The sequence below is a fragment of the Apteryx mantelli genome, chromosome 6 (genome assembly GCF_036417845.1).
Source record: "Apteryx mantelli isolate bAptMan1 chromosome 6, bAptMan1.hap1, whole genome shotgun sequence".
Taxonomy (NCBI): Eukaryota; Metazoa; Chordata; class Aves; order Apterygiformes; family Apterygidae; genus Apteryx; species Apteryx mantelli.
The window spans coordinates 31,574,974-31,599,747 of NC_089983.1; the positions used below are offsets into that span (position 1 = coordinate 31,574,974).

The following is a 24,774-nucleotide window of genomic DNA, read 5'->3' on the forward strand; positions in this document are numbered from 1 at the left end:
AGATTTGGTGAATAGTTTTTTCCCCTTTCCCCTCTAGGCCATAAGAGATTTGAACAATACCTCATAACAAACAAGAAAGAAAGGGAAATAATCTTTGATACTCCTGGTTTTAGGGAACACTTTTCTCACTTCATCCTTGATACTGATATATCCTTTTCCGTGAAAATATATGCTAGAGTAGTATATGCTTGAAGGGTACATTAACAAAGTTGTTATCTCTTAACAATATTTATCAGATGTACATAAAATTGCTACCATTACATTTTAGCAAAAGGGTTATTTATGTGCTGTGTTTGATTAATCTCCCTAGTAAACAGTTCATCTGGGAAAGTCATTTTTATTACCAATGAACAAGCCTATCCTAATTTTGGCACACCTGGCATTCAGGAACTTCGCTGACTTTACGAGAATCTGATTTAAGAGGTTCACTATTGTAAATTAAATTTGGCAATTTTATAACAGAAATTCAAAATGAGACTCTACTTCCCCTCCCTGTTTACTTCAAGAACAGAATCAGTCAGTAGCTACTGAGAAAAAATCCTAGCGTTACACCAGTCTTCCCAGATTAAGGTCTCGATCTTGCAAATCTGTATTCATGCATATAATCATGACTTTGGGGTTATTCAGGCAATCATTAATTGCAAAAAAAAACCCCCAAACCAAAACCAAAACCAGTGTGTAACATCATTCTCAAAGGTAATATTGAAGCATGACAAGCATTAATGTGAATTACAGTACTGAGTGACTTATGGTTTCATTTTACCTTGTCAGATGACAATTTAAAATGTGCTTATCTGACAGACAATTTCAGTCATGAGTTCTTGTTATAAAAAGTCTTAATTCTTAAATTCTTAGCATATCTATTGAATAAAAAATCAAATGTATGCAAAAACAGTGATCCATTCAAATCTCATACATTAAGACTGTACTTTAAAGTGGGAATTCAGATGCCGAAGAAAATCTTCCTTAGATGTTATAGATGGTGGGAAAACTTCTCGACAGAATTCACATATTCCACACTGATTCAGTTCAGAGTCTGTATAGGCTTGTGCCAGCAAAACATTGTCTTGAGGCTGCCAAACAAGCTAAAAGAAACAGAAAATGATTACTGCTGTGGTTTACAATGAATACATTTATAAAAAAACCCTGCCTATTTAAACTAGGTGTACTTTATATGTACCTGACCAGAGACATAACTAGAAAGTTCTCATTTAAGAAAAGCAAGATAGGACTTTGGTTTTTTTTTTAAGTTCCATAAACATACTATCCTTGCAAACATTTAAAATACTCTAGTAACTATTCTTGATAAATACTGCTGTGAACAAAATCTAATGTCAGTATGATAAATATTAAGGCTTTTATTAACATTTTATTTCAATATTTTACTGTAGAAACCATAGTACATAATAGCCATTTAACAAAAATAAGAATACACATTTTTACTTTAGAATAAAATACATGCTTAATGTAAAAGTTAATATGAAACAGACTTTATTTCTATTCTTACTGGTACATATCTAGTTTTCAGTTTACTGAGAAAATAAGTAGAGCAATGTCATATGGCTTAAGTTACTTGTCTAGTCTGACTGCCTTTTAGTGTAAATGTATATGAAATAATCCCAGTTTTGGGATTCACTCTGCTATGACAGCATCAGCTTAATAAAGCCACCTGAATATCTACCCATGCATTCAGGCAATGATGTAAATGATACTATATTTGGTTTCTGCAGCTGTATTGTTCTTGGTACCTGAACTAGTTGGTTTAAAGCCAGCAAGTCTGTTTACCTGGCAACAAAGTTATAGACTCTTCAGCGTGAGACATACTTTAAGTCAGTATCAACTAGGAATCAAAATGTCTTCTATCAGTTTTCAAAGAAAAGTTAAAAAGTAAGTTTCATTAATATTAGCAATGCAGGGTAAAATACATCATTATGTTACATGGCCTGGAAGACTAGGTTTCGAGTAAACTGAAAACTAACTGCAAACTGCAGTGACTGCAAAGCAGACAGAATGGCAGCAAGCTGGTATCAGCTCCATGTGGGGATGGAACCTAGGAGAGGAGAGAGCCCTACAGTCTTTTTGGCTCCGCTTCCTTCTCTATTGCCTCAATCACACATGGAAAGGCAAGAAAGAATACTTTAGAAAGTAGTTTCTTTTGAAGTTTTAAGTTTCTTGCTATCTATACTTACCCAAGAGTTTTAATTTTCAGCTCTCATTCAAATTGCACCAGACCAAATGGTTGGAATCTTTTGTTTATTCTTCCCATGGTAACTCACTGTACAACTAACCTGGCTTTCACAGTGGTTAATCCTTAATTTTTAAACCAGCTACAACTTCTTGGAGTCAATTTCCTGTCCATTCCATGTTTAAACAGTGTTTAGCTTATCAAATAGCAGTAGCAGATTTACTGTCTTTCATTATGGTCAGCAATCCATATAATTAAATTGACTAATTAGTAATTAAGTGCAATCACACCACTTTTTTTCAGCTCAGAGAGTCTCCTTATTGTATGTTGTTGGTGTAAATTGCATATTAAATCTATCTAGACACTGACACGCTTAAATATCCCTACAGAAATGTGTTTAGAATAACTTCTTTTTAATATCACATCACGTAAGGAAATACCATTTTTAAAAAGCTAAAGTATTCTTGTAAAAACTCTACTGAGGACATAATAAGATTTCTAATCTTAGAAACACAACATGGGAAAGTACTCATCCAGCAACACACTGAAGCAGGCACTTAACTTCCATTTCTTCCTTTGAGTATTAAGCATGTGCTTAAAATGTTTTTCTGATTAGGAATGTATTTAAGCAAATGCTTCTTTTCAAGAAAGTTAATACTCAGATTAAGATCCATGGATGAGTGACTTACTTTTAAAATCATAAACATCCCTATGAAATGTTTTTGGTAGAAATAACCCCCTCAAATTGTGAACACTCAGTAAACAAATGCATATACATGCAAGTCTCAGTTAACGGTAGTCTGTAAAATCATATGTCCACTAATATCCATGTTTATTTTAAACTGCTGCTCTTTTCAGTCACATGTTTTTTAAAAAGTTACTACATCCTAAGGAAACAGTACTGAGTTTTCACATTTAGTATCCACAAAGAAGGAAAGAGCTAAATTTATTACAGCAACTGAGAGCAGTTCCAAGAACTTACTGTTGCCAAATCTATTGCATTTATGGGGTTTTCCATTTTATAAGTTAACATATGTAGTAAATAGTTGAAAGTTTTATCTACACTAGGAAAAAAAATCAGGTGTCTCATTCCTCCCTTTGGAGCTTCACCAATGGCAGGGACGATGGAAACCATAAGCAGTGTAACTATCCCTTAAAAAGGTGGTAAAAATACTAAGAACAAGTATTATGCATACATTTTTCCTAAGGTTAATGTAGTCAAAAGGGCATGTATGCAAGTAACTTTTTAAAAATATCAGTATTTTAATCTACATAATATATTATCTTTGAATCCCATCCTTGACACAATAGTCAGCAAAAAGTCCGAAGCTGAATCCTATTCATTAGGAAAAATATGCACCATAACCTTTTGAAGGCAGTTAAATAAAGGTGAAGTATGTTTAAATATATATAGACAGATGTATATGGTTTCTAAAGTAAAATTGGCTTGTTTCAAACATTCTGGATAAGATGCAACATTTTAATCAATGTTCTTTATATTCTGCAGTGCTATATAGATATGACATAAATACTGAAACAGTTTCTCATTGCCTTTTTGTTTTCCAAATGTTAGCATTATTACGTTTTCTCCACAAAATAGATAATTTCCATTCTAAATGATGGACCTAAATTAATTTCCTTATTTTGCAGAAATATTAACGATCAAACCTAAAGGCTTATTGCTATTCAACAGCAGTTCCTCTCTACTTTTTAAGCTGCATACTCCCCTATCAATTTATAATCGCATACCAGCTGTTTCACTTGCTGTAATACACAATGCAGGGTGCCATCTATTGAAAAATGAATACACAGGCTAACTAGTAAAAGAACAAGCTGGAGAGAGAACAGAGAAAAAGGGAAGAGTAACAAGCAATAGAGTGAATGCTTCACAGCTCCACAGGAATTCTACCAGTAATAAAATAAATGGTTTAATTTGTTTAACTCAGTCACAACTATAACTGAGGATCCAATGAAAAACAAAGCATGATAAAAGTGCAGTTACTAGGTTAGTATAGAATTGAGATTTCCTATATTACAAATAGGTATTTAAAATGTATTTTGAAAAATCAGCCTTATAGTTTAAAATAAAATGATGAAGAACAGCAAAGTTTCCATGTGTTAAACTTTCCATCCAAAACTGGTTTACAGTAGAAAATTAAACTAGACTGGGTAGGTTTTAGCAGAGGAAAATTGAGAGATAAAGCTCTTTTGCTGCATGTACCTTATCATTGGCAAAGAACACAAAACCACATCAATGCAAATAGTAAAAATCCTCCAAATCCAGAATTCCTAAATATCACTGTTTGCTTTACTCTTGAAAAAACTTTCCTCTCACCAGGAGTGAGAAAAGCCACAAAAATATAAAAAAAATATGAGTCTATAAAGGTCCACAATAATTTTGCCAGTAATTTCAGGTGAGAGTGGATGTGGGGCAAAATCAGCAAAATATTCAGAGATGTGACTGTGAGAACCTGCTTAAAAGCTTTTCTGAGTGGCCAGCAATCAGACCTTGCTTTTAGAAGCTCCCATGGACTTCAAATAGATATGACTGAAATTCACACTTGAAGTACCTACATAAACATAAGCTCAGTATTTTAGTGTATTCCCATTTATTTGTAAAAAAAAAGAAAAAGAAAAAGAAAGCTTTTCTACTTGACTGCTTAATATGAATAACATATTTTAAGTTTTCTTAGAGGGAAGGAGTGGGGTGCTGCTTATACCTCAGATCTAGATGAAGACCAGATCATTTTTTTCCACAGTGAAGTATTTATCTATTTTTTTAGTCTATTTATCATATTCTCTGCTGTACATTAAACAACTAAAACAACTATATGCCCTATTTATCTGAGATCAAGGGTAGAAAGAAGGCAGTCTAGGGGATAGTTTAGGGTATTAATGACAGCTTTGAAACAGATACAGGAGCAATTAATATCTACTATGTACATGGCCTGAAACTTGCGCCAGCATATGCAGTGCTTACATCTGCTTAAATTCCTGCCCTATTTCACTGGAGAAGTGCCTTGTACACACACTTCAGTATTAGGGAAAACTGCTGTAACATACGCTCTTGAAAAATGGGCAAGTGAGATACCTCACAGAATATATTAATCTTGTCTCAAAGACTTTGCAAAGCAGTTGTCGGAATCGTTACCTTTTTTGAATGTACAGTATAAATAGAAAGATACCTGATGAGGACCTCTGATGGTTGTCCCAGCAGCTTCTAAGGAAGAAAAAATTACTTCAGGTACAGCCGGGTTTGTGTGCTTAGGTACAAATGTGAGACCAGTGTCTGTTGTTTTTAAACATGTTTTGTCACGGGTATTTTCTATGGGCATGTTTGCATGATTTGGGGGGTTTGTTTTGTCAACAGTAGTTAAGTTTTGTAAAGCTGAGGTCATGAGATCAACTCCATGAGCTTCAAATGAGTTAGATTCCAATTTACTGAGGTTAACAGCATGGTCTCTGTGCTCCAGGTTAAAATGATGATCTTGAAGCATGTTTTCAGCTATACCAGTACAAGGAACTGTTGGTTTATCCTGAGTGCTCTGCAAGAAAGCAGAGTCATTGTCTGTAGGTGGAAACTTGACATTAAATTTAGAAAGTGATTCTACAGAGTTGTTGTCCTCATCTTGGCCCACTCCTCTTGGTGTGATAGATGTGATGCATGATGCACCTCTATTTATATCCTTTATAACCCGAGGTTTAAAAAGCTCTTCTGCTTGTTCATCAGTTTTATCAGTACACTGTATAGGCATGGAAAACTGTATTTCTGCAAAGAAAGAAAGAAGAAAACATTAAACTATCCATCTGAAAATAATTATTAAGGTGCATAGGGTGTGGCGTTGGAGTATTTTTCCTGAGAGGCTTTCGATTTTCCTTCTTGGCCTTTTAACCTTTATTTTTTCTCTTTGAAGTCAGTTTGAGGCACATTTCTCTTTCACAGACATTAGCTCCGACACAAAAATTATCAGAACAGAAATAAAAGTAAATCATTCCATTCTAATAATTCTATTTCTCTTTGCTTTATGGCTATAAACATTTCCATTTTATTGAAACTTATGTTGTCCCATACTCTTAACACATACTTGCATATATTTACTGAAGTGTTCTGGCAGAAATAGAAGCTGGAACCAAAACTATTTCATACAGTGCCAACAACATGCTAGGCACCATAAGCAAGATTTTAGAAGGTATTCAGGTGCTGAACTCCCATTGATTTCTAAATTAGATAAACATTTCAACTGTATAACTATTCAGAGGAGGGACCATATTTTCCCTGTGTTTTGAGAATTCCCCATACACTTAAGGCACTTTAGTAACAAAGATAATACACAATTACTCCTAATCAGGTGAGGGAATAACTTTAGTGTGCCTTTATCGTACAAAGGCCTCCTGACATCACTCAGATATTGTAGTAATGTGGGCCATATAAGTAACAGAAATCAAACAGATTAAATTTATATCACACACAGCTTTTCACATAGCTGAGTTAGGCATGTATTTAATGAAAAACAAGTCCAGTCTGGAATAAGTTGCCAAGGCCCCCTGAAACACCCCACCTCCCCAAATCACAAAGTTTTGTGGTGTTCATTCAGAATATAACAATACAGTTCAGCCATAACCATTTGAAGCCACAGGTTACACATTCTCAGTTCACATTAAAAAAACTTGAGTAATGGCATAACTTAAATTAGGGGCAAGTGCTGGAATCAGTGCCTTTTGCTTCAACCATGTTAAGTTTGGCAGTTGTTTTCTGAAACCTCTTAGATCCTGAGCCTACTGTCAAGAAAAGCTGGTGGGAATGGCCATAGTAGCCATTATACATTATTGAACATCATATTCAATGTAAGCATTAGCTGAAATGGACCTTCAGGACCTCTTCCAGTTGCCACAAAAATCAAGTCTTTCCTGTCTTTTCAGAAGTGTTGGATTAGGCTCTTGTCCCATATAACAAAACCGTATTTACAAATCTGCACAAGGAAGTCTACAAAATAAGTCCTCTGACTCTCCCCAGTCCAGCAGTTTTCTTCTAACAAATATGGGGCTAGAGACACTCGTAACAGACATGTTTTGAACTGACAGTTAAATTAAAAGTAAGTAAGTGTTGTCACTCTCACAACATGATGGGATATCACATGTAGTAAGTGCCTGCCTCTCACTCCAAGGGACAAAACAATTATGAGAGCCATTGATGTGACGACTGTCTTTTACAGCATGTGATTTGGAGCATTCGTCATAGAATGCCAAAACTGGCGGTGCGTTTTCTTGGTAAAATACTGAGCACCATGTGAACAGACTTGAAAAAGGCAGATGGTAAACAGTAGAAGTACTTCTATGTATGTGTAATTTACAGTATTTTCAAATATAAAGCAAAGCTTTCAAACAGTTGAATCACAATAAGAGCTTAAGTAAGATATTACCAGTTTCAGGTTCTCGCTTTATCTTAAATTTACTCAGTTGGTCTGTTTGTTCTCTGGCTAGCATACATATTCGATGACATTCTTCTTTCATCTCCTGGAAAATAGTCTCCAGATTCTCCCTGGAAGAGCAAAATTGTAAATTAACATTGTAAATTAAAGCGTCAACCAGTTCAGCTCTTCATGGCCTTCAATTTGATAGTCACACCCACAAACCAGAGAAAAACAATAGTGTAAGCTACATTTCTTGGATATGTCTTTCCTCAACATATGTATATACATTTTTGTTCTCCTTAGTAAAAGCAAGGAGAAAAGGGAAAAAAACATAGTCAAAGAGTTGCTTAGTCATATCATAGACACAAACATGCAAGCTTCGGGCTCTCACTGCAAGGACTGAAAGAACATCCAGCCTTTACATTTCTCTCAGTTCCCTCTAGTACTAGTGGAACAGCTTATCTCTCATGAGATACTGCTTCCATCTCATTCTAGGGAAAATAAGATGGTGCTGCTGTGAACATTAATTGTTTTCCTTTTTTTTCTGTGGACTTCAGACTTTGCAGGAAAAGGAACACCCTAGGCATCTGTCACTGCTCCTTCCTTCTTTGGTCTACCCGACATTTTGGAGAGAGGCTGGAGAACTCATTGCTTCTCTGCTTTATACAGCATCATATGCCTCTTCCTTTTATTTTGGGGGGTCTTTTTATTATAATCTTCTATATAGTATCATGTCTCCATGAAATACTTAGTTATATGCACTAAGAATGGTAAAGATAGCTATTCATGCAAGTGTGAGTTTTGCTTGCCCGAAGGCACTACAGATTATATTATTCAGTTTATTGATTCAACCATAAAACTTCATTGTGAAATTTTGATAAACTTACTGAGTAATCTATATTTCTAAGCACATTTTTTTTTGTATTTCATAAAATGAACTTTATTTAAGGATGAAAAAGTTAAGTTGTGGACAAACTGGATTTGTGTTCTCCTTTGCATCTTTGTATCAAAGTAGCTCAAAAGAGATTTTTCTTTAATCCAATGAGTCGTTTTCCTTTTTACTGCTTATTCATATAGCAATCAGGAGTGTCATGAGTTGTGTTCCTACTTCTGCTGAGCTTCTCTTTTTAAAGACACAAATCTATATCACAAATCTATATCTCATTTCAAAAAAGAAACATCTACAGAAAGAGTTAAAGTTGCTACTGTTAACACTTGTGTTCTGATCATTTTTCAGGCATTTCAATGAATGAGAAATTAAAAAAAAAGGCCATACTACAAATTTCTAATCATAGCTTTAAAATATACGTACGATTAGATCAATCGACCTTCATTTGCTAGACATTTGTGATAGCATAATCTTACTAGTTTTCCCAGTCACATACCTCCTTCCAAGAAAAGAGTAAAGTAAGTGAGTTATTTGAGAGGAGGGAGACAGAAGATAGGTAAAGGTTTTTCATTCTTCTTTAGATATAAATCAGCAAAGACAAAACAGTCTTTATCACAGTCTTATTTCCACTCCTTTTTGTCATCATATAGTCTTAGTGAGTCAGACTAAAGATTCATCTAGTTCATTTATCCCATGTCTGAGAGTGGCCAAAAGCAGGTGCCTAGGCAAGAGTATAAAAACAGCAAGAATGTGTGATACTTTTCCCTAATACTCTCCCAGCCTCACCTTTGAGAATCTTCTGCTTGACCTCAGCAAAGGTTGTTAGAAGCGGTATTACTACCTATCCCATGAAAAATGCAAACTGAAGACTTTGGTCAATGCTTTTCCCAAAACACAGGCAGAAGGGGGAAATACTTGCTTAAGAAATGCTTTTGGTCCCTTGGTCATAGCAAGGGATGGGAAACTTCAGCTTACAGAAAAAAACTGGATCCAAACTTTCCCATTTGGATGGATCAGGTCAAGAATTATTTCTTCTTGCTGACCATCATAATATCCCTGGCAACACAACAGGCACCTCTGTTGTGCTGCCATCAGTTAATTCATTTGGGTTGCTTACCCCCAAATCAGCATTAAAATCCACTGCTGTTTCCCATACAGTTTAAACCCCTGCTGAACCAAGTGGCTATTTTTTGTCCCCCCTGCTTATCCCTACATAGTTGCAAAGCCCCAGCTATGGTTTCATATGCTCACTGGCTTTATCTCCTTCCCCACACTACCCTTTGACCCTCCCCCCCCCCTTTTTTTTAAGTTACTATGTAAAGAAGGGGGAAACAGCTATTTTGTAGCAAAAAAGATGATTAAAAGAAAACTGCAAAAATGCTGCAAAAATATTTACCTTTCAGACACAGGTGAAATACCAGAGATCCCTAGAGATAACTCATGCTTATCTGGAACAACTTTCTTACTTTTCACCTTAAAGCAAAACATGAAAGTATGGATCACATGTTAGCATATTCATTTTGCTCTTCACTCTAATATGAATCACAAATGTCATAGTATCCTTCAGCTAATCCTGGAAGCTCTCAAAACATTCACAAAATGACAAAAGCTGTTTTATGCTGTTTGACTGAAATGCCTTCTTTTTAGTTTAACTTAGCACACGTAGTGTAGCATTCCCTGCTCTTCTTTGAAAGAAAGGGAAATTGGTCCTAAGAATATTACTTCACTATAATTCTGTTTTAATTGTGTGCAATTCAGATTATGTGTAATTGTGTATAAGCTTGTTACTGAGATATTCAGCTATTTTAGTTCTTACAAAAATCAACTTATCCACTAACATTTTCAACAAACATATCAAAAGCTAATGTGTCAGGAGTTCTATTATGTTTTTAAAGAAGTTATTAACTTTGACTACCACCTTGTGGTTTACATTAGTATTACATATGTTTTAAGGCAATGCTAGGTATTAAAAAAAGTGACGTTTTTACTATAAGCAGTCATTAAGTTGCATTTCCATTAGATTTACATTACCAGATAACCTGGTAGGTCACACATGCTCCAAATCAGACTCAGAACCTGATCATATTTCTGTCAAAATAGCTGATTTCAATGATACATTGTTTATAATCACAGACCTATAGCCTACAGTTTATCTACCTTGCAGTAAAGTGGGATTGTGGCTCCTGTAGATACACATTTGAGCTGCTTTAAAATTTCTACTGCTGCTACTGATGAACATATACCAGCAATATGGGTTACAAATGCCTGCCGCAAGAAGTTAAGCAAATGCTTGGGAAGTCTGAGCTACAAGTTATGTGTTGCTATGTTCATACTCTTACCTAAATTCACTTTGATTTAGCTAGCTGAAGTAGGTTTACATGATTACATTCACACCTGTGACTGCACTATAGCTACCCCACAAGTACAGTTCACTCTGGATGCTCTTCTGTGACAGAAGTAGTATGGGATACAAGGGAAAGGGAAAAAATCAACTTAATGTTGGTGAAAACTCCAGATTAAAAATTGTAAAACTGAAATGCTGATCTGGAGTTTTCACAAATACTATTTAACATTATGATGACATAACATAAAAATAATTAACACACAAACCAACCAATATGTACTTAATAGTTCAGTGTTCCCTCTATGCTTTATATCCTTAAACAATTTCCTGATAACTTCATAGTGCTAAAATTTAAAATCTGTTTATCAGATTAATTAGTGTAAACATATTTGAAAAAAAATTACAAAACTTTGGTTTTTCATTTTACCTCCATTTGTTTTCTTATCTTACCTCCATTTTATATATTGGCATCTGTATACCCTTCTGTGCTTCATTTAATTCTTTCAATTTGATTTTCAGAGTTCTAATTTTATCTTCTTGGTTGGAAATAATAGATATAAGCTTCCTTTCCTTTTGATTGTTTTTGTCCTCAATTTGCTTCATCTTAATGCTCTCATTTTCTAACTGTTCCTAAAAAATAATTTTAGAAATACTAGTATAATTAATATAATTGAGGCTGGGGAAGATCACTATTCAGCAGTCTGGAATAGGCTAAATTAAGCCTTTGCAACATAAGTAAGGGCCAATCTTATTTACTACATTATTAATTTTGAACTGGTAGTAAAGACCTTCTACTGCTACATATTTATGTGTCTGATCATAGATGTTTACTTAGAACAACTGTATGTTCTGAAATTAGGAAAGTCATATTAGTGTTTATAAAAAATAAAGAAGACTCTTGATTCACTTAGTGTAGCATATACATTAACATTTCATGTATAAAAAATTGTTTGTATAGTATATATGATAATATTTTATTAATTTCAATGAATCTAAAACAGTTTAAAGAAAGTGATATTCTGCAGCTACCTTAATTTTGGAGCAGACCCAAGAATATTTGCAATGCTATAAAGGTTTATGAAATAAAAAGCAGTGGCTGACCCCACTTTAACTATCCATCTGGTAATATTTGTGGATTTTTTATATATGTGGGCTTTTTGGTGGAATGAAGAAGCATATACAGAACAAATTTTTTTAATATGCACACAGATAGTCTGGATAATTTTCAAGAAACAACCTATGGTACAAAACTGCAGCTATGAAACCTTAAAATTGTCAATTCATGGAATCTCTTACAACACAGATACTGAACTGTTCTGAATGTGAGAGAGTGGCCTGAAGCTTCTCTGCAAGAGAAGTAAGCCCAAAGGGTTTACTCTGCAAGAAGAAACATAAGTGAAATGCAGTAAGATAGTCTGAAGATAGATAGGGCAAAGTGAAGATGAAAGAACAAGCAAAGGAATGCTTTTTGAAGAAAAGCACTTGTTTTATTTACAAATGGGATTTAAAGTGGGTGAGGTGGTGCACTTGGGGAGTAGGTAGGTAGGGGCTACTTTAAATTATGCAAGATATTATCATTGAGATATCCAAATATCTCAATGGCAGCCATGTAGGGATGAGTCCAGAGCCACCTACAGAGACACCAAGTGGTTAAGCATATATTTATGTGTAGCTGACACAACAGTTTAGCACTGAGAAGTTATATTAGCTGGATAAACAAACTCAGAAATAAGGTTTGATGGAATTGTTTTTTCTTCAATTTCAATTATTACTTTAAATAGTCAACTTAGGGTAAGAGCTTCAAGGCAACTCTGGACTTGGGTGGGATCTCAGGGATCCAGAATAAGCCTGTTTTTAGAGGCTTCTCAAAACTTTCTCTGAAAATGGGATGTTTCTATCTCAGCAAAACTCCCCTCACCATTGCTACAGATCTTATATATCCCAACCACCTTTGAACTGGCAAGGCATCTAAAGCTGTTCCTTTCTGCTTTAGCTGTTGATAACTTCTTAATTCATTTACTCATTAGGCTGGAGGACCTTTCTTCCATGCTTTGCGCTGCTGGCAGGTGTTGTGGGGAACATACGTGTGTTCCTAGGACAGGCAATGAAACACTTCCTATCCTGTTCCAGCACAGAATCTGTATACTGTGTCACAGTAGATAAGAGTACAGGGAAGTGGATGAAGAAAAAAAATGCAGCAGAAGAGGAAAAAAAAGAGAAAGATTTTTGGATATAGTTTTGAAAAGAACAAGACATCTGCAGTTTTTAGGCTAAAGAACACATTTGTCAACTTCTGTAACTGATGCTACAGCAGCTAAATTTGATTTTCTCAAAGGGGACAACAAGAGTGTGAGGAAGAATCACAGTACTGGGAGGTACAGAAAGTTCAGAGCGAGTCAAAGAAATAGCTGATGATGATAAGGGAATGAGAAAAACAAACATATCTAATGATGTGGGAAGAAAATAACAATTTAGGTTAAGAGGACATAGAGGCATGGATAAAAGTATTCTTAAAAGATCTGAAAAAACTTTGAAGAAAGTTATAGCATGGCCAGAGGCTGGAAATAATTTTATAACTATTTACCTTTTCCATGTTCTTTAAAGACTACAAAGAAGGTCTGAAAAACGCCACGTGGCATGAGAATAATAATAAAATCATAGCAGCTACACAGTAGGCTTCAGTGTTGTTTCATGAACAAAAGAAACATAAAAGCATGCAGCAACCCTTAAGTTCATGACTGCTTCAGTTTATGCATCGAGCTATAGTTAAATATGAATAGGGCTACGCTCCTATTCCTCCTCCTAGGTCATGCAGAGTGAAACAAAAATGGTTATCAGGGAGTGCTGATATAGGTACGGGGAACTGCTCTTTGCCATTCCAGGAATGGGAAGGCAGTAATATTTTAAGGCATGAGTTCACAGCCCCCAAGCCACCACAGAGCCATCATCCAGTCCTACGGTTCCTTAACATACCATGGTCAAATTCCATGTCTCATTTAAAAAGCTTATGGGGCACAGCTTTTCCTGTATTTTCTTTTGCAAATGGCATGCTTGGCAATCCAAATACCCAGGAAAAAGGCTATGTCACACATAACACTTGCCCTTGAAGAACAACTCTATCTTCAGGACAGTAAATTAACTCTTTCATTAAAGCTGTGATACAGCATTGATTGGCACACATTTATCCATCTAGAACTATCACAGCTCCACAAAACGTGGGCTTTCAAAATCTTTCAGGCAACTGGGTGCACTACAATAACCTCCAGTAGTTCTCTTCCATTTCTCTTACCTTCTCCTGCAGGAAGTGGGGACAATATTTAAGAAAACAATGAGGAAAGCCATTTTGGAGCCAACTGTGAGAAGAACCATGAAGTACCAGCATGGCAATTACTGTTAAACAACATGTTGCAAAGAAGATAAATCAGTGCATACTGATGGAAGTCTTCATTCTTGCATACTGTCAGGACATCACACCAGGAATAACACTGGAGAAACTGTTAAACCTTTTGAGATCTAACAATAATACAGCCCTTCATAGTTTGATGATGTTATAGTTTCTAAAGCTGATTGAGTTTGGGTGGTTTCCACAATGTGGTAGCATTTTTAAACTGGCTTAAGTTTGTAAAACTAATGCCATGAGAGTTATGTTACACAGGTGATGTCTACTCAGTTAACATACTTGGCCACACAATGGATCTTTTAAGTGTGCTGATACTAGCAGAGAAGTTAATCTGTATTATGAACAGATCAATGCCTTTTCTTTTGGAGATGTCTTATGGGATAATAAGATAATTCAGGTTGGAGGGGACTTCAGAAGGTCTCCAGTCCAACCTCCTGCTCAAAGCAAGGTCAGCTATGAGGTCAGACCATGTTATTCAGTTTGGTCTCGAAAACCTCCAAGGATGGAGACTGTACTACCTCTCTTGGCAACCTTTTCCAATGCCTGGATGTCCTCATGGTGAAAAGTTTTTCCTTATGTCCAGTCTGAACCTCTCTTGTTTCAACATATGCACACTGCATGACTCTGTCCTCCTGATAGCTTCCTTGTAGGTATTGGTAAGCGGCTTGCAGTTCCTCCCAAAGCCTTCTCTTCTCCAGGCTGAAAAAGTGCAGGTCCCTCAGTCTCTTCTCATAGGACACATACTTTAGCTCCTGACTATCTTGGTGGGCCCTCTGCTGTACTCACACTTATTAATGACTTTCTTGTATTGGAGGGCCCAAAACAGGCTGTAGTATTCTAGATGTGGTCTGATGAGCGCTAAATAGAGGGAGATAACTACTTTGCTTGCTCTGCTGTCTGTGTTCCTGTAAATGTAGCCCTACAGGCTGTTGCCCTTTTTTCCTGCCAGGGCACACTGCTGGCTTATGCTCAGCTTGCTGTCTACCAAGACCCCAGCTCCTTTTCCACAGGCAGTCAGTCCCCAGACTGTATTGCTGCAAAGGATTTTTTTTTCTTTTAAGTGTGCTTTAATGGCCTGTTTCAGGGACTTCCTGGGATAAGCAAACTTTCAGATGGTTTCAAAGAAAATGCTATCCAACTAACAAACTACTGTAAGTGGTCTCTGGGAATATAAACTGTAATGTTTTTTAACAGTTTAACCACACATTCTTTGTTATTTTTAGACAGAGATAGCCTAAACAGATGAAGTAATAAGAAAAAAGCTATTCTATCAATACCAGAATTTCTTGGATCAGGTAGTAGGGCCTAACTAATGGTACTGTATACACAATGTCAGTGGTACAAAATAGCTAAATGCATAGAAGTATCAACTAGCCTAAAATCATAAAGTACAGCCTTCTTTGCATGGAAGATAGGAACAAAAGTGACACTAGAGATGCAGATATTGACTGGAACACTCAACTCTCCATTAGACTGCTGCAATAGGTGCTCCTTGTTACTTAAGTCATTTTAGCACCACAATTTTGAGCACAGAAAGAAGACTTCTATGCATCTGCCATTCTTCTGCTATGTTCTACACAGGAAAAGACCTAAAAATTTATTGTAGGATGAACAATTTTATATACCATATGCATCATTCATTCTGGACACAGCTTCTTTCCCTTTGTCACAGCAAAAGAAAGTCTGACCAATAAACTTCAGATGATGTTTAATACTAAGGTTCTTATGAACATGTTTTCTTGTTACAGGTGTTGACTTGTGTGTCATGTTTTATGGAGATTACAAGGATTCAGATGTATGACTCTACACTAAAAACAGCATGCAGAAGAAGCTTTCCTTGACATTGTCTGATCTTGCTTACTAAGGTTTTTTATTTGCTGGGCAGCTTTGGCTTTGAAACAACTGGATCCACATTCTTCCTAGATAATAAAGTCAAGCCAGGCAGTACTGAGAAGGCGGTAATTTAGGCCCTTCAGTCTCCTCACTAAAGAAATTTGATAATCTTGTATATATTTTGGTACTGACCACCAAACCAACCATTATCTGGCTCAGTCACCTCTTTCTGTGAAGATTACCATTTTGCCACAGCTTTTTTGACAAATATCCAGATTGAGGAGGTCAAGGAGTTTTGTGGATTTAATCCTACAGACATTATACAAATACTTCTGATGAATCCACTTCAGTAAGGGGAAGACCATTTCCAGGCTAATTCTTTAAAACTCATGCAAGCACAATGATTACATGTGGTATTATTCATATGTAAATTCCAGCATAAAGGTCATAAAGGTACAAAAGAAACCAGGTGGACTTGCACAATGCAGATACACAGAAAGAGTCATACAGGATTCTATTTATGCTTTAAATCAGTGCATATGAATGTGAACAAAGGAAATGCTTTAGGATACACTGGCAACAAAATTGACAACAGCAGTTAAAATACAGAAGCATGGCCAAGTTTTTGAGGCTAGAAAACACAGAAAACCTATCATCCCTCCCTCCCCCCCATTTCAAACCTCCAAAAGTTAAGGTTTGGTCACATACACCTATTACAGTCAATCTCGAATTTCCATTAACTTTACTGGAGGGCAGAATATAGTCCACTGAGAAATCCTATTGGAAACTGTGTTTTGCTAAATCCAGTAAGTATGGGTAAACCCAGAGACTTTCAGTCATGAGAGAGATTCTAAGTTTCAAGGAAGGACAGACAGAAACACAACGTTTTAACTTAAATTAAGGACAGTAATCATGATTTTCTATCTGGAATTACACATTTTGCAAGCCTGAAAGTTTTACTGGAGAAATAGAATAAAGTAGTTAATGCAATGGAGGACAATGGCTGTAGACATTATTTGTTTGAGATGAATGTGGATAGAATATGATTAGAAAAACACAGGTTTTCAAACAGAATATTAAAAGAGCTTCCAAATTCAAATAGCTAAAAAAGCCAGTAATTGATTGAACTGGATCCCAGACTAAGTAACTTAGATGATAAAAGAAAGGGAAATGGGCATAATATCTCATAAATTGTTCTTATGTAAGAACAACTACCGTGGGTCAGTGACAGGATGATGGATTTTTGGTCTAACAGAGGCCAAAAGATGATGTTTAGGGAAGAGTACAAGAACACATGCATGATACATCCTTTAATAAATTCCCAGGCTTCCCTAGCCAGTATTTTCTATTCTCTTCCATGATGTTGTCCAGTTTTCCATTGAAGAAATACAAACTTTTAGCATCCACAGTAATCTTTTACAGGAAGTTCCACAGGTTGACTATCTGTCATGTGAAGAATCATCTCCTTTATCTCCTTTTTTTTTTTTTTTTTGAATCTGGCCTCCAATCATTTGATGACTCCTTGTTCATGTATTCAGAAAGACAAGGCATTTGGGAACTCTTAGATGAACTCTATCTGGTCCTGCTGTTTTGTTTATTTTCCCAGTTTGTTCCAAGCATTCATTCCATGCAGTACACTTTCTTATCCATCATATATCAAGTTTTACATTAAGAAAGTGCTAAAATTGGCAGCTGCCATAAAGGGCGTGTGACGATATAAAGTGTTTTTCAGGATACAATCAACTATCCACCATCTTCAACAGAAAGCTGGGGTTACATGATTCTCCTCCCCCCAGTTTATTCAGTAAAATGAGGACTCAGGTATATAGACATCTGTGTATCTCCACACATAACCTGCCCATGAATAGTGTACCTCTGCTGGACTGCCTGGACATCTTTGTACTGCTCTCTCCAGGTTAGCTGAAGCTTATTAGTGTAGGCACAACACCAAACATAAAGACTGCTCCGGGTATTTGTACCCACATATTATAAACCTTATGAAATCTGAAGGACAGGGCAGAGATACTGAAGTGCTTCTTCAGAAGCCAGCCTTGGTCCAGCCAAACATGTTTTCCTCAAGCTCCATGTTCTCAACACAGAGAGTTGGAGAGGTATGGTCTTCCCAATAACAGGAACACAGAGTAGGCTGGGCCAACCTGACTTTGCATTCAGCTAGCACTGGTTTAGGTCTCAACTGAATCCCTCTGGAAAGACCTTATTTGCATAACACTGTGCTTGGGCTTAAGTTCAGATAGACTCTTGCTAATCAACAAGCTGATAGCTGATTCTGCGTGCAGTTGTATCAGCAATCTTTCCGTCCATGGCACAGATGAAGCAAAATCCAGATTAACTGCTTATTACTGAGAAGCAACCGTAATAACTAACTAAACCAAAATGCAGGTAAAGACAATTTATAACCCATTAAGGAAATAGCACCTGAAGAAATGATTTCTGCCTCTTACTCATTGCCTGTAATGTTCTGTATAGATCACATCAGTTCTCAGTGTTTCCCCATATGAGAAGAGTAGATAACATGCCTTCCTTTCTCATACTCATTATATGATTAGGTTACTTAAAACTGTTGTCCTTGAGCAAGCATTCAGAAACAAGAGTATGGAATATTAGGCTTGGTCAGGTCTCCATGTACAACTGTTAGAAATAAGTATTATCCAATTCAAGGCAGAGAAATGTAAAAATATGCAAAGATGTTCCATCAAAGAATTGACCCTTCAACTGTCTTGTACTCTAAATAAATCAAAGACTAGGAAAAAAATTATATCATGTGATTAGACTCTACACAGAAGTAGTATGTAAAAACTTTTTTTTTTTTTTAAAGAAAGAAAAGAGGGTACATAAATCTTTGGTAACAGTAGGTTTAAGGTGTTTGTTTTTGTAAGGATTAAATCTCAGGTGAGATTCCTTCAAGATAGTTAATAAGCATCTGTAATCCAATAAAATTATTTTCCAATTAACACTTCTGATTAAACCCTGCATTTCTGTGAATTCAGCATGATTCATTTGTTCATAGCTCACATTTAGGAAACAAATCCTGAAATTAACTATTTTTAATTTGATGGCTAATTTTACATAGGTCTTTTAAAGATGATTTTACAGGGTCACTGTCATGGATATTTGTATTCAGAACATTAAAACACAGTAGCATGACATGGGATAAGAACAATACAACTTTGTGCACCTTTTTCACTGTCTTTGTTGAACATGCAAGACTTATTCAAGACATTTCCTATTTATCCTACGCTCTTGCTTTATTATTCCTGCTGCTCTCAGCAGGCTGTAGTGAAAGTCTCAGTGTTATTTCAGCTAATAGGTGAAGAGGAGAAGAAAACACACAGTATTAGAACTGGCTGTTTAAAAAGCAAACATATCATCAGTGCCTGCAGAGCAGTAGATAGACATAGATTCGCTTTCCACCCCATTACTTTATGGGAGCAGATTCTCCATTTCTTCTTGGAAAAATACACTCACTAGCTGCAATGTGAGAAGTTCCTCTGAGAGAAAGAGGAAGCCCCTTTTTGACTGCTGTTCATGGCAGGTTAAGAAATAAATAAGCAAATAAGTTCCTACTTTCCAAATAAGTTCCTCAAAATTATTCTAGGGAGCTGGCTGGCCAAACAACAATTGCACTGGGAAGGATCAAAGATGCTCATTAGTTCAGCTAACCAGACCACAGTGGCACAACACTCATGCACTTCAGGGAGGAATCTTGCATTGGAAGAAGGCCAATTCAAAGGTACCAGTGAAAATTCACTTCTTGCTTTAGATCCTCAAAGTATAATCACAGCACAAATGTGATCTTACATCTTAAACATCTTCAGGTGACCATACCTTTAGGAGTTTTTCTCTTTGCTTTGCTATGTTCAGTTTTTCAGAGAGCTGGCTGAAAGATAAGCTGGAAGTTTCAATTTCTTCAGGCATCAGAATGTAGGAATGCGCATTACCTTAAAATAAAAAGCAGCTGATTGTCACTGTATTTTCCCTAGCCAGATTCTAAATAAAATCAAATTAAAAAGAAGCTAGACTTATATTAACTTCTTTAGTTTCTTTTAGTTAGTCTTCATATTAAACAAGCAAGAGAAGCCCAATTCTCTGCTTAGAGACAATGCAAGACTAATTCAGCAATAAGGAATGTACATGTATTCTTAAAAATAAAAGCCAATCACTTTGCTAGTATTTACGAAAACCAGGAGTGTTAGGCTAGTGTGAGTAAATATTTAATGAGTATGGCAGATTAACACATGGTTACTTTGGCTCTTTGTTTTCTCTCGTTTGTGAAATACAAATAGTCAAGCAGTGGAAAAATATCCATCAATGACTATTTGATTTGAAAGAGAGTCACCTGCTTATAAAGCTTTAATTATCCAGTAAGATTAGCATCTCAACAGCATGTTAGCATCTAACATAATAGACATGTATCCATAGTACTCACATCTAAAACAACCTATTTACAGACAACTGTAAAACTGATATAAAACAATTTTAATTATAGTGAATTATTTTTTATCTATGTTCACATAACTTTTGACTTCAGCGTGAGCAGGTTCTACATCTGAAGAAAATCTCACCGTTTCTTGAGGAGGATGCAGAAAGACCTTGAAAGTGTTGAATTTTATAAATACAGTTTGAAACTGCACATTTGTATTAACTCTTGCTTTCACAGAAAAGTATGGCATTGCTTTGAGAGATGTTTATTGTAAAAGCTGAAGCAACAAAGTCAGAACTATTTATCAGTGCAACACAGCATAGAAAGAAATAGCACATGCAAACTGGAGTACGTACCTCTATTAGCATTCAGAGCAGCTAACTGTGATTTCAATTTTGCAATAATACTGTTTTGAAGCTCTATCTGTTCCTGCTGTTCACGTATTTGCTGTATGTAGTTTTCTGTCTGCAAATATAATTTAATTAGCATTAATCTTATCTTGTTTTGACTAGGGGCCTCAAATTTAGCATATACAGGTTATCAGCTTTGATTTTAAACACAATTGTAGTTGTGGGCCTGTCCATGTAAACCCAACTACCATCACCTTTAGCAAGTCTCTACTGTTGAGACTGCACTGATTAGGAAAGGTATTATAGCAAATAAATCCTGATTTTCAGTAACTGTGTTTTAACTGTGACAGCTGCAAAGTGTAGGGTAACTTTTAAGTATAGGCATCTTCCTTCATAGCCATAGAACACACCAGGTCTAAAATTAGAATTTTAGTATTTACTTTTTCAGAGTGCTGGTCAGTTAGTTTATCTATAGAAAGATGTGAATTTCTTCCTCCACTCTTTCTAACAAATAAAATATATGAAAATAGATTTTCAAAAAAAAGTAGAGATTTATTTTAAATTAGAAAATATCTGTTGTATGATATAAAGCAGCATTATTTTTTTCAATAATTTTAATATGTACAGAGTTTTGCCTGTTCCTCTGAATCTAGTACAGTTCAATTTTCAAACCAAGAAAATAGGAGGGAAGGCAAGCAAGCAGATAAAAAGAGTAGTTGATCAGCGGAATTTTTCATTGAATTTTACTCCATCTTGTGCTATAATCAGGCCATACAGAGCCTAATAAGACTGCTCACATATCACTGAAGTGTGTAAATATTATTAGACAGCCAGTTAATTGAACAAATGGTCAGGTGGCAGGAAGATGCTAATATTCAGAAACTATTATTTCATTAGCACATCTTTAATGTTGCAGTTACAGCAGTGCTAAAAACAAGCAAGAAAACTTGTGAAATTTCATCAAGGAAACATACACGAATGCATTGAATTTTTATGAAATTAAGAATATATCTATTACTGAGTAGATCAAGATTTGGGACAAGACCAAGCTTTACTCTTACTTTTACTCCAAGCTTATCTGTACTGCGGTTTAATTCCAAATCTCAATTACATTTCAATTCCCTTCTCTCCCCACAAGGATGTGCTTGTCTGTAGAGTATGCAGAATAAATCTAAAACCAAAGCTTATTTTAAAAGGCCAGGTAGTAGATGTACTGTGAGAGTTCTTAAAAAAAAAAAAAAAAAATTGATCAAAGAGCAGTACACTCCAGCAGCTATAAGAGACCTCATGAAGCAGAAAAATCACTGAGAACCAAATTGAAAATGTACAACAGCAATGTCTTGTCAACACTTCTGTACAGAGCACAGACATGACAGCTAAAACAGACAGAAGAGAAGATGCTTTTGACAGCCAGTGCGCACAAATTATTCCTTGAGTCAGATGGCAGCAACAAGTTACCAACTAGAAGATCTGCATGACAACCAACCATCCATCTGTATCAAACACCATCTGGCCGAGATGACTCTGGCTTCTGTGTGCTTGACATGGCTCCCAGCTCTAGAGACTGGCAAAACAAGTGGCCTATCGGTAACTTAAGTAGTAAACTGTTAACAACAGAATGGTGGACAATCCAACAAAGTGCGAAGGCCATGTAATGAACAGAGGAAGCTGCTAGAGCAAAGCACTGTACAAAGGTCATTCAGAAACAGTGAGTTTGGTTATGAAGAAAAAAAAGAAGCAAACAAACAAAAAAACCCCCACAAACAACTTATTACACAATCAACTCTTCCTGAGAAAATACTTCTGTTCTCTTCTGAAGTCACAGAATCCAACTGCTGAAAGTTCGATTAGGACACAGATTTGAACTGGTAGTAATCCCTTATGAAAGATCTGCTGTTGCTTTTAATTTCTCAGTCAGAGGAAATGCAGAGAGAAATCTCGCAAACATTTAGTTCTTTTAACAACATTCATATCTCATCCACTTTTCTGGTTTTCTTCTGTGGACTTTAGAAGTGCTATCTCCTGACCTTGTATTTGACGTTTTGTTTGGAGGGCAGAAATTTCTTTCATGTACTGCTAGATGCCCCAGAAGTATTAGCTTGACTGGTTTTCCTTTAAATAATTAATTGCTCATCATAAGAGACAGAATTTAATAGATTCTTAGACATTCAAATATGAGCTGCCTCTTGTTAAGTTAGTTGCAACTTCAGCACAAAATGTATCTGGCATGCTACTTGTGCTTGTCACGTATGGAAAACTCTACAGAAACGGATTTGGATCAGCACTGCCACAACAGCCTATGACTGTAGATCAGACTGCAGAGTGGGTGATTGCACTCCGTACTGACTCCGTACCTGCTGTGCAGTGCCGTAGCTTGTTTGTTGCACAACAGGAGCACGGGAAGATCCAGATCGGAGAATATTCTCTAGCAGACCTTTTCCTATTCCCAGTTCTAGCAATGCTTTCATATTTTCACACGGAGAATGGTTCATCTGCCTTTGAGTAAAGTCCCAGCCTACAAGTTCTACTGAAGCATCTAAAAATGCTGTAGCATAAGGAAGATTCAAACCCTCCTGTAAAATAACAAAGGTTCCACTGCTGGGCAGAATATGCACAATAAAATTAGTATTGCAAAGCCCCAAACTGATAGCTTTGCAATATGCTGGCCCACATACACAACAGGAAGCTCTAGAAGAGCTTGTGGCTGAAGTAACGGTTTTTACAAAAGTAAAACAAGTAAAAATCCAAAAATGCCTCCTTGCTGTTCAGAGTGCCTCCAGCATCTGCTTCTGTTAGTTCATTATTAAAGAGTAATTCTATAGATGATTTTTTAAAGTCAATACTTATCCTCATCATTTTAGGATAAGTTTGCTGTTCAAGACATGAACTCTTTTGTCCTAATAGCTTGCATGGTGCTTAACATATAAGAGTCTTTGGTCCTTACATCAAGTAACTTAATAATTTATATGACATATCCTCTTATTAACACAAAATGATTTAATTTAAGCTATTTAATACCTTAATTTAATTCAGCCATCTACATTAATAACTTAAAAAGTCACTTTTGAATAAAGCAAATTAAGTTTCAAAATGTACTTCATTAAAGTTGGAGGACTTGTGAATTGATCTTTGCTATTTACATTAAAAGATTTCACTTACCCTCCACAACAGATAACACTTTTCTCACCTTTAAAGCCACACAAAAAAAAATAAAGGTCAAAACCCTGAAACCCACCTACTTCTTTGCACCTTAATGAGTTACTCTGCAGTATACTGGCCTGGTTTCATAACTGTGATTTCCAACTTTAACAGATGCACCAAAGTGTGCATAGCTAAAGTGAAACTGAAATCTACATTTACCACAATTCTCCATGGAAAGGACAGCTTTAAAAATACAGTTCAGAACCCAACACATACTTTTAGCTGTAGTTCTTTCACAGCATGGTCCCTATCCATGCATGCCTGTCGATAGGCTTCATAGGCTTTGTTAAGCTGCTCTCCAATGTTTTTATCCATAATTCCCAATGTTGTTTCATCACTGAAAAGATGGTCAAATTAACAGACCTGAAAAGTAATCAGAAGAGAGAAAGCTAAGAAAAAGAAGTATGTAACTTAAAACATACATAAAAACATGACTTGCATTAATATCAAACTCAAGTAATATGTCCCGTGTGTTTGAGCATTAACTTGCACAATAATTTGAACTATAGCTCTGCTCACATCAACATTTAATTGTATGTGCTGGCATAGGTTTAAACAAAAACTAAATAAAAGCAACTTAAATTTGAATCAAAGTCTGGACGTACAAGCATAGTCCAGCTTAACTGTATTGTAATTACAGTGTTTGAGGACTGACACCTATAATTGGTCTATGTCACCATATAGCGCCAGCTTTCTAATTTTAAGATGTTGATTACTCAA

The 24,774-nt window shown here is 35.9% G+C and overlaps 1 protein-coding gene across 1 annotated transcript in view; it reads right to left on the reverse strand.

The window, feature by feature from the left end:
* Positions 1-483: 483 nt before the first annotated feature.
* TANK (TRAF family member associated NFKB activator) overlaps positions 484-24,774 on the reverse strand; it is a 28,569-nt gene continuing 4,278 nt past the window's right edge. The window contains exons 3-10 of the mRNA XM_067299130.1: positions 24,271-24,417; positions 20,860-20,968; positions 19,909-20,021; positions 11,280-11,459; positions 9,882-9,958; positions 7,606-7,724; positions 5,371-5,954; positions 484-1,085 (exon numbers count right to left, since the gene is read on the reverse strand). Coding sequence (XP_067155231.1) covers positions 918-1,085; positions 5,371-5,954; positions 7,606-7,724; positions 9,882-9,958; positions 11,280-11,459; positions 19,909-20,021; positions 20,860-20,968; positions 24,271-24,369 — 1,449 coding nt within the window. The 5' untranslated portion in view covers positions 24,370-24,417 and the 3' untranslated portion in view covers positions 484-917. The remainder of the gene's footprint in view (positions 1,086-5,370; positions 5,955-7,605; positions 7,725-9,881; positions 9,959-11,279; positions 11,460-19,908; positions 20,022-20,859; positions 20,969-24,270; positions 24,418-24,774) is intronic.